This window comes from Lepisma saccharinum, chromosome 5 (assembly GCF_977018435.1).
Source record: "Lepisma saccharinum chromosome 5, izLepSacc3.1, whole genome shotgun sequence".
Classification (NCBI taxonomy): Eukaryota; Metazoa; Arthropoda; class Insecta; order Zygentoma; family Lepismatidae; genus Lepisma; species Lepisma saccharinum.
This window is the reverse complement of record NC_139233.1, coordinates 86,532,649-86,544,373: the sequence shown is the minus strand read 5'-3', so window position 1 is coordinate 86,544,373 and position 11,725 is coordinate 86,532,649. Positions and strand designations below refer to the sequence as shown.

Below are 11,725 nucleotides of genomic sequence, written 5' to 3'. Positions count from 1 at the left end.
TCTGGAGGTTCAGGTATAGGAATGCCTGGACCATGAGGAATCGGGCGGATGGCAGGTGGAAGGTTTGGGTATACAATATATATTTTTTTTGTTTTTGGAATTGTAACCCGTAACGTTAGTGCAACAAAAATAGCAATTGTCTCTGTGGTGCGTTTGTTCTCTCCCCACCACTGGGATGCCAAACCTGAAACTTTTTTCCATTTCCTTAAGTCTTCTACTCACACATAACATACTTTGTGGGGTGCCCAACATTTATCTTGGTCGCCCAACTTAATGCCAAAATATGCAAAGTACACTTTTTGAATGAAGTCTGTGATGTTTACGTATCACAAATTCACCACAAATGTAAGGGAATGTATTTGGAGAATTTACACAACCACGAGTTGAGTTGCCATACTGCACAACACAAACTCACAATGAGCCTTTTTCACACTTTGAAATCAACACCAGCACTTTTAAATATCCTGCTATTGATGATTCATTTAGTTCAGTGACTTCCAACTTGCAGTGGTACGGTTTGCTGCAACAGATAAGCAAACAACAGTACGTTAGTGATTGTTATAAGCATCCGGTAAGCCGTAACCCACATTTAGCGGTTAAATTAAAATTGTGAAGAGACGGTACGTCCTGCACACTTTTTAAGCTTATTTTCGCGTTCAGCACTCAAAAATACATAAGTAAGGGTTGAAATTAATAAAAAAGTTTGTTAGTGGTTGGCCTGTGATTATCAGTGATTTAACACATCCAACACCATTCTAACAGCCCCAAATTTAAAAGTAAATAAATAAATTTGTTTCATACTGTTATAAATTATTCGGCCTCCCCGATGGCGCAGTGGTAGCGTCGCCACCTTGTAATCAAGGGGTCCCGGGTTCAATACCCGGTAGAGGCACATAGTGGTTCGGATCCAACTTTAAACTGTAGGTCCAGTCTCGATTAGCCTTACTGTGCAGAAGTAGACTTAAAACACCAATTCGATCAATCAATCAATCTTAAAAATTATTCAAAAACCATGGCGGTTCAGTCGGTAAGATGTTTGGCTGCCACGCGAAGACCTGGGTTCGATGACTGACGTGATTGTTCCATAAATAACCGTTCATCGAGCGGCTCTGGAGTTCACTCAGCCTATAATAAATCATTGGGGATGGTAAAGGCGGACAGAACATGGTACTGATTACTTCCACAAATGGCGAACATCGTGAATGTTCACCTATCTTCCTCATATACCTTCAGGGAATCCAATGTACATGAGTTGGGGCTATATATATACACTTTAGAAGTTATTTAATTTAATTTAATTTTTAGTTTCCATCAGGATAGACGAACACAAACATCGATGTGTCATCCGGGTCCTTTTGCGTCCTCCACGGAGGTCGATAAAGGCTAGAGATGACCATTAACTTTGTTACCATAGCTATTTGATTTCAGAAATAGAGATTTTGGTTTCAAGGACAGAAACAAAAGACGACACTGTGACACCTTTATTGAAATTAAAATATATGGCTCGGATTGTAAAATTTCGCCCACAGATAGCTCAGACTGACAGAGCAATTAAAGAATTATATGTGTTTAGCTGTTTTAACCGTCATTTTATTTATTTGTCGTCAGAACTGTGCTAGTTTATCTAATACTAGAGTTTTGTATCGCATTATACTTTATTGCTTTTCAGTTATTGTGCTTCGGGTCTACCAAGGCAATATCCAAATATTATCATGTAATGTTGGTGCTAGATTATAATTCTTAGCAGAAAATCAGAAAAACCCGTGACATTCGTATCCTTTTGTCCATATCAACTACCAGTGTCAGAATGTACGAAGATAAATATTTGTACTGAATTCGAAATACAATTTCTATGCCATGATTACGTCAACAATGGCATCTCGATGATATATGAACACTCACCTTGGTTTCTGTTATCAAATCTTGTTATCTTTTGTTCGGTTCATTTACTTCAACGTATGGTGAGCTAGATAGGATAAAATTAAGTTAGTTGTGTTTGCAATATCATTGGGATCAGTGGGGACATCAAGGAATCATGAAAGCTATAGTCGGCGTACTTGTTGTATGGGTCGCTCTAGGTAAATAGCTTGAAAACAGATGTTTGGTAATGGTTTTTGTAATAATGCTTTCATTGTTTTCACAGTATGTGTGATATGACTCTAGCCTGTCCAAAACCTGACTTCCTTCGACCTCATTATGTGGGAGCGCGGCGCTCACCCTAGGATATATTCAGACATTTTTCAGGCTGAAATTGTGGTATCACTTTCTGGTCTTCTTTACCTCTCCATTGTCATGTCTGTGGCCAAATGTTATCACTTATAGAATGGTTGAATGATTGATTGCTTTATTTAACTTTGCAGTTTTGTAACTTTTGGTTAATCGCGAAGATGATGAGTGACGATATGGAGAAACTGATGAAGGGACTGACAAGAAACACCCCAGGTCGGGACTCGAACCCGGGGCCTCTGGCGTCACTGTGATAACCACTCCGCCACTAAGATCGGCAATTATAGGTGGAGCCACTACTCTCAGTCTGAGGGGGGATGTTATTTTGATGATGTCCTGTCACCAATCTCACACATATATCAACCGCGTTACTCTGGAACATGTATATAGCCCAGCCAATGAAGGTAAAAAAAGTTGAATGACTGGAATAATTCTGTAAAAGCTAAATTTTGGTCAGTTGTTAGTGCACTACTAGGAATGCAAAAACGTAAATGTCCCCGGCGTTCCCCCCGGAGCTTTCCCACAGTGCACTTAAATCCCTGCACACCATATTAGGAGACTGTTAATTTCTAACATCTCCGTAACTCATGGTGCTTTTGTAGAATTGTAGAATTTTAAGTTAGAAGGGGATAAAATTAATGCTTGAGTCTAGAGCGTCCGAAAGCAATAATAGGCATGATTAAATTACAAGTGTTGTTTAGAAGTAACAGAGATTCGAGCAACTGCTTCAATAGAATCTGAAAGCAGCTAAAGCAAAAGAAAAAAGTTATGTCAAAAAATGATCAGAATCAAACATAACCAAACTCATGTTCATGATGGAAAATAATATTTAGTATAGTGTTACTTCACGAATAAAATATTTCTACCCCTTATAAACAGAAATTTGAAACTTGAGCAGAAAGAAAAACTATTACAAACTAGACAAAACTATTACATAACGTTTGGAAGTGCTATGAAGTGGAGAGACCCCATTGATAGAAAAGGAAACTGTGATCACCTTTGATGAAATTTTTGCATACAAATATCTTATTTTGAAATGCCGACTACATGCAATCTCAATTTCTGTTCATCTTTCCATTGAACCATATGAGCATTCCTACTCCTGAACGAGACGAATCAAGACTTAAGGAATCGAACAGCAACTGGGCAAATGATTGCTTCAAAAACAATGCATCCATGGTGCTGTGCTTACCCAGTCGACTTGTAATCAAGTGGTCCCGGGTTAGATACCGGAGGAGGCACATGGCCCAGAGGTTCAAATCCCACTTTAAACTGATGGGCTAGTTCCGATCAGCATAAAGTGGAATCAAAACAAACATATGAATGTGGCTCAAATATTCAGCATAATGAATAGTTAATTTTGCAACTCTCAATGCACCCGCCTGCAGTATGCTGCTAGAGACAGTGGAGATGAAAAAGTTGTGACTCCGGTACCTTTCTGCAATAAAAGTGGAAACTGTGAGAAATAAGACGAGAAATATCCTCTTCATTTTGTTAGCCTGTTCTTCAGACACCACACGTGTCTACCTGTGGCCTCACGAAACGAAACGCAAAATTTTCCTTAAAATACTTGTAGTCGAAACTGTATTTTATTCTGGACGTAGGGTATTTTTGTTTATGTTCATACGTCTTTTGAATTGACAGGTTTTCATGTAGGTATTTGATGTCTGCATAATCTCCACGTTTAGTTGGAAAAGACGCGATATGTCCATGCACTGCCTGTATATCCTCAGCCTTAATCATATTCCCACTTTTGCTCTGTCCGCGCATATGAGGTATTTTGCCCTCTAACAGTAACTTCCGCAAACGCCTTATTCTTTTCTCTTGACACATCATAAAGTCTGCAAAACGCCTCACGACAAACTTGTATTTTGCTACTTGCCAGTAGTACGTGGTACTTTAACGACTTTTCGTGTAACGCAGCATCTTCTTTGCGTGGACGATGTGTCTTAACATTTTCAACATGGATCATTCTCTGCAAATGTATATCCTGATCATCTTTACTTTGCATTCTATACAATATGTCAAAAATTGCACGTTGTTCGTCTTCGTTGAATTGCTCATAACATTTTTTTGGGCACTTTTTTTTCCAGATGTCGAATTCCTTTCCTACGTTTTCTTGGACCGTCAACGCTCACGTCGCTAACACTACTCTCGTCCTGCATATCTGTAATACAAGCAACATAATATCTCACAACAGTTGCCACCGCTCTGCACTAACACACGTCACCCTCTACAGACCACGGCTACAGACGCACCATTCTTACGGAAATCGCTCGTAACTTGTTTCAGAGTTGCCAATTTTATTTTCCACACAGTTATTTCTCTTTCTCTGTGGAAAGGGACCAGTGTCCGTCGCTACAGAGTAGCTAAGTTTATTGCAGAAAAGGACCCGAGTCAGTAACTCAGGTACCTTTCTGCATTAAAGTACACTTTTCACTGTGCATTTTCTTGGCTATAGCCTTGTGTGACTGACGTCCTTTCTGCACTAAAAGATGTGTCTGTAACTAGGAAAATAAAAAAATACCATTAACTCAGGTTCCTCAAAAATGTGACTCAGGTCCCTTTCTGCAATAAGCCATTCATATATTTCAGAGGTTTTTAATGGTGTTCAATTATCACTTTTCTGTCATATTTTATTTAAAATGAGTGTTTTGGGGAATTTTATGAGGAAAGAACAGAGAATTGTTATTGCATATGTTTTAAAACTTCCATAATAATACGTTATATTAAATCCAAAGCTTCATTATATATATATATATGTATATATATATATATATATATATATATATATATATATATATATATATATTGTTGTAAGCCTGTTTTACCTGGGCTCTGAGAGGTCACAGGGAAGTTTCATTTAAACATTTAGGTAGAGCTTAATAATATTTGATGGCTGAACCTGCTCCGTTAGGAGGGTAGAGATATGGAAAATTGGTGTAAGGTTATTCACGCTTGTTCATACCTGGTAGATGTGTGTGATGTCTTGTCCTGATGCTTCTGTCAGACCGAATCGTGACAGTTCCAAGGTTCTATCCAGCGACCCTCAGTTCACCAAACCGGGCGATCCCTTGCGCCTTGTAGCATGCTAGGCAGCGGTAACTCCGTGTTCCATCGTCGTAGTTAGCAGTGTAACGTGTTGTAAAGTAATCGGACTAGTTATCCATGTAGCGTCGATGAGTGTCAGAATCAAAAGAGAGCGAGCTCCGGGTAGGAGCTTGCTTTTATCATTCTAGGCGTCGAAAGGTTGTTAAACCTTTCAAACGTGGTAGATCCTGTTTAGATCCACGCGTTTGCCTTTCCAGTTCATTGTTTTACGAAAGTTACAAGTTAGCGCATTCTTGGGATCACTCGCTGGTCGGACAAGTTCAGGAAATAAACAAGTGTGAATATTAACATGACGAGGTTTTCTCGGTTTAATGGTCTCCATATCTCTACAATATATATATATATATATATTATTGAGTCGGTTCATAAGTTCTTAGCGATTTGTTATGGGTGGCCAGGAGTTCCTTGCCCGTCATTCCATTGTTATTGCTTAGTATGTAGTTTCTTGTTCGTAAAAACACAGTGTATTCTAAATCTGAGCTGGGAAGCATTTAAATAATAAATCGTAATTGGACTGAATTGAATGTAATACACTTTTGGAATCCGTTAATATTAATATCTTTTTTTCTTGCAATTTATATGTATAAATTTGTGATTTGGTAAATCGCATAGGCCTCAGCTGTAAAAATGGAAAAATCTTCCGGTAAATGTATCATAATTGATTCTTTCTTCTGTACATCGTAAACAGCACATCCTACATTTTGACTACTTTTTGATGCATCTGTAGGGTCTATATATAAAATAATAATCTTTCCATCTTTTCATGTAATCATATTTTGTATATTGTTCAGGAAAATATATATCTTTATATTCACAAACAGGAAAATATAGAGTATAAATGGGTTTACTCCTTACTTTCAATAATGTTTTATGATCCTCATAGTACTCATTATATAATTGCACCCATCCTATATCTTCGCAGTTGTTAATTTTGCCTGTATCATATAATTCAACCAAGTCGAATAGAATGTCGTTAAACGGATGATTAACTTCTGACATTGTTTTTAACAGATATTTAATGGACACTTCTCTTTTCCTAACAAACAATTCTTTAGATCTTGGCGTGCTTGTTGTAGTCCATGGAAACGGACGTTACTAGGGAGCTTAAAGAAAGTTTATTTTCACTGTAAGTGAATTATATTAGACTTTTTGAATTTCAAAATACGAGCGTCAGAATATATTACAGAGGCAAGGTAGGAATTTGAGGAGAATGTTTAAAAATGTGAAAATGACAAAAGACGTAAATATTGCATTTCCAATTTACTGTCGCTATTGAATTCGGTTATGCAAAACATCCAACTAATTATCTTGAAACGGTTATGACTTACTCTGTTTATTATAAAGAAAATATACAATAATATTTTGAATATTTGTACCTTATTAGAGTCCATACACACATGAAGTTACTTTCTCTAAACTTTTCAAATTTGCAAAATTAAGCACTTGTTCCCCTTCATCCAATTCAACATGCAGGCATTTTACCCCATCTATAATATGATTACGCCCACAACGTGAACAACGGTCACGCATGCGAGGCTACAAGACTTGGCCAAAGGCCACGTCAAAAGTACGCGAGTGCAATAACTATAAAGCCCCAAACTTACCACTGACTGACTCACTGACTCACTGACATAAATGTTCTCCATGAAGGAAGCCCCGGAGGCGAAAAATGTCCGATTACGACCCCCCATGAAATCGTCCCAAAAGGCCGAGAAAATTAAAAAATCGCTCAATTTGCCCTTCCAAAGGTAAAGATACCCTTTTTTTACGTCCTTAGCAACCGTTGCCCCGGGCATTTTTTGCAGCACACATTGTTTCCTTTAATTCTTAATTGTCGAGATACATTATATTTCTCACAGGTCAATAGCACAGATGAACGAACTCCTGGTTTTGAAAAGGTGCCTCAAACAAGGGTGACATCTACATAAGAAGATTCAGTCCAGATACAATTACGTATATATTGTTATACTCAATGAGAGAATATCTACATCGTGCTTCTTTCAACTAAATGTTTAGGGGTATAATGACAAACAATTATTTAGAGCTTGCCGTGCTTGTTGTTGACCATGGAAACGGACGTTGCTAGGGAACTTAAAGAAAGTTTATTTTCACCCCGGAAACTACTGTAAGTGAATTGTGTTAGACTTTTCGAATTTCAAAATATGAGCGTCAGAATATATTACAGAGGAGAGGTAGGAATTCGAGAGGAATGACAGAAGACAATTATTTTTCAATTACGTTTAAAAATGCAAGAATGATAAGAGACGTAAAATATGCTTTTCCGATTTAGTGTCGCTATTAAATTAGTTTACTCAAAACATCCAACTAACTATCTTCAAACGGTTATTATTACTTATATTAAGAAAATACACAATATTTGTAACATATTAGAGACCATACACACATAACAGTAAGTTGAAAACTTTTCAAATAAGCGAACCACGTCGGCAAGAGCACGAGACGCTCGCTTAGCCTTTTTTAAAGTTTGAAAATACCCGTTTCATACTCCCTAGCAACGTCTGTTTCCGTCCAGGGGCTACAAATCCGCCATTTTTCCCTAATTTCTTTTACAACTTCTAGATACATACAATAATTAAATTTCAAATTGACATACCTTCTTTAAATATATATTTCTAATTGCAAACGAAATTGGAAAATAATTAATCTTGATATCTAAAATAACAACAAATCTCCTGCATATGTTTCGATTTCTATGAATCGCACTGATTAATGTAATGTTGCAATGCTAGATTAAAAATGTATACGGTCATATTCGACTGAGGCGACACATGGTGCCCAAGAAAATAACAATTAAAATGACATGCACTTTGTATCTTTCGGTGCTTAGTTGAGAGTTTTTAGCAGCCCTGGCCCAAAACCATGTTAACAGTTGAAGTTTTTGCGTGCGATGACGTGTGACCGGCCAAGTGAATGCATCACTTCAATGTGAAGTCACGTGAAATGACAAAACGACAGTGTTGCAGTATGCAGATATTAAACACCAGAACAAGAACAATGTCTACATGAGGATGTGTACTACAGGCTATGGAAAAGGAGATGCGATAACCACTAACGCCGTCAAACGGTTGGGCGGAAACTTTACGTCACATACCATGAAGAAGTAATAGGATCTGAACTGATTATGTCCTTTGCGATTAGTCCACTCAGAATTAGTTCACTTCATCAAATGATTTACTAAATCTCATCAATTTACATTGTCGAATTCATTATTTGAGGTTTTTTTTTTGGTTTAGAAACAACATCTTCACCGAAGAGAAAATTATGCTCATTTCTTTGTTTTCCTTGACCCTGTACATCCAGGGTCAAGGAAGTCAGTAATAAGGTGTGTTATATACAGTGTACGTACAACTATAGATTGAATTGTATCTTCTCCAAATATGATGTATAAAGAAACAAACTGCCGGAGAACTAAGTGAGGTGAGTGTACAATTTTATATTACTATTATAGTGGAACCACAAGCAAAGAAACCTGCGCAGACTCGCGACTCCTGTGCACCGTACTCCAGTGCGGAGGGGAGGGGGAGAGTGGAGCATGCTCTCTTATAGTCCGAGTTGAACGGAAGAGGAGGAAGGTTCTTTTTCTTGTGGTCGCTCTTGTAAGTAAGGGGAACTGTGATTGGCCATTCATCTATTTTATCACTTCTTCATAATCTCAATTGACTTAAATGGCCGGAAGAGCAAAGTAAATTTATCAAATATAAATACAAACACGTACCGTTTAATAAATAACCAAAATGGAATGAAAAGTTAGCAGTTTGTATTTTTATTGCTTTATGTGAATATGTAGGGAAAAAGCGAGAGAGAATTGTACACCAATGGCAAAGAAATGGTAGGCGAAGTATTTACCAGGATTATACTCCCTACATTCCTGCTCATAATAAGGAGTCGAAGGTATCTTGCTTAAGGATCTTTCTTCGATGTAAACCTAAAAGTTGACTTTTCAGATTACGTACATAATCTTCTGGGCAGAAATGCGCACTGCGGATTCTAGCATTAGCATGATTCACGTTAGCGTTTCCACACGAATCCAAAGCTCGGTGATCGAAGAATCCTTTTGAAAAACGTATATAACGTATATATTATGTTCAACGTACTTGGAAGATGTATCTTTTGCTGAACTAAAATAAATAATAATAACAAGTAGTGTGCGGTATCTCGGAAAGTCTGGACCGGGATAGGAAAGAAAAATTCCGTCCCTATCACGACTTCAGCAAATGACTTCCCTAAATTTCTGGATCCCGAGCAGTCGGGAAATACCGAATGGTCATTTTAAAACGGTATTAATTCTTGACGTTTTCTACATTGCAAGTGTCTGGAACTTATCGGAAATTGTTAGTTTTCATTGCAGAAGTCCCGAATGTCGGGATTTTAAAAAAAAAATCCCGTTCCGATCAAAAATATTCTGTCCCGCATAACAATAAGTACCTATCTATATTTATTTTCAATTTGTTGAAGCCACAAAATGTAAATGGGTGGAAATGCTCATTTGTGTACTCGATTTCGTGTGTTCAGTTTCTGGCATGGTTTCCTATCTGCATAGTGTAACACTAGCGCATAGATTTGGAATTCATTTCATGGATAAATTCACCTCTTACCGTCGTTTCGTCATTACGAGTAAACAACGGATTGGCCCAACGTATACTTCTAATAACCTTGGTTTTTAGTGCATTCGAACATTTTTATTATCCTCTAGATAATCACCATCACATATGATTAAATTCCTAGTTAGAAAACATGCATCAGATAAGAGTGATATCTACATAAGAAGATTTAGTCCAGAGATAACATAAACAGTCATGTATAACTTACTTAATTAGTACTCAAAAATCGATACATCATGGTTATTTTAATGAAATGTTTTAGACACGTAATACTGTCGTGTTAGCCATGCCTATAATTGAACTTGGAAACGGACGTTGAAAATGGTACCTTAACGTCATATTTTTCCAGTAGTGACGTCACGTAAAATATGACTCGTATCGACTGTTCATACTTTACAGAAATAAATTTTGTGAGGGGAATTGACTACCAGAATAAAACTATTAAAAGTGGCTCATGTTGTTTAAAAATGATTCGTGTGCACAACAAGAGATTCTAACAATATACCGTAGAAAATTATGTGCTGTATGTAACAAGTGAAGATAACATACATTTCTTTAATTTTCAAGTAGAAAACACAAATGAACATTGATGGATAGTATGTTAGATATAACTAGAATTACCTTCGCCGTAAGTTAGGTTTCAAGTTTTGTGCAGTATATATTTATTGTGTTATCTTAAAAATCAATACTAGGGAACTTAAAGAAAGTTTATTTTCACCCCGGAAACTACTGTAAGTGAATTATGCTACATTTTTCGAATTTCAAAATATGAGCATCAGAATTTATTACAGAGGAGAGGAGGAATTTAAGGGAAATGACGGAAAACAATTGTTTTTCATTTACGTTCAAAAATTTGAAAATGCAAGAGACGTAAAATATTGCTTTTCCGATTTAGTGTCGCTATTCAATTCGTTTATACAAAATATCTAACTATCTTGAAGTGGATATTGCTTACCCAGTTTATTATTAAGAAAATAGAAAATACTATTTTGAATGTTAGTACCATATTAGAGCCCGTACACACATAATGTTACGTTCAAAACTTTCCAAATCTGCGAACCATATCGGCGAGCGCACGAAATGACGGAAAACAATTATTTTAAAATTACGTTTAAAAATGTGAAAATGACAAAAGACATAAATACTGCTATTCCAATATAGTGTAGCTATTCAATTCGTTTATATGAAATATCTAACTATTTTGAAAGGGACAATATTTACCCAGTTTATTATTATGAAAATAGACGATGATATGTTGAATATTTGTACAATACTAGAGCATGTCCACACAGAAAGTTACTTTCTAAGTTTTTTCAAATAAGCGAACTTATACACATGTTCCCCTTCATCCAATACAACATGCAGACATTTTCAGTCATTAAGATCTATGAGGAACCCCATCTATAACATAATTGTGCCCACAACGTGGTCGAAGGTCACGCATGCTCCGCAACGTCGAAAGTAGGCGAGTATATTTATATATAAAAATGGATGGATGTGTGTATATGTGTATATGTTTATACAATGTATATGTGTGTGTATGTTTGTTCCGGCATAACTCTCGAACGCCTAGAGCGATTTCAACCAAACTTGGTATACCTATCACTTTAAATCTGGAAAGAAATACTGTGGCGGTAAGACACTCCTGGCACCCCTAGGGGCGGGGGTGGGGGTGGGACGGGATGACATGTAAAAATAATCGAAAATGACCGATATTAGTGTGGAATAAATAGTTTTTGGGGTCGCTATGATGAATAGTGACACTC

General features: G+C 36.9%; 1 protein-coding gene across 2 annotated transcripts in view; it reads left to right on the top strand.

Annotated features, from left to right (window-relative positions):
- The first annotated feature begins 1,949 nt into the window (after positions 1-1,949).
- The window catches only part of LOC145988423 (uncharacterized), a 90,088-nt gene continuing 80,312 nt past the window's right edge, over positions 1,950-11,725 (top strand). For both annotated transcript variants that reach the window (XM_083123313.1, XM_083123312.1), the window contains exon 1: positions 1,950-2,078. In XM_083123313.1, coding sequence (XP_082979439.1) covers positions 2,036-2,078 — 43 coding nt within the window. In that variant the 5' untranslated portion in view covers positions 1,950-2,035. The remainder of the gene's footprint in view (positions 2,079-11,725) is intronic.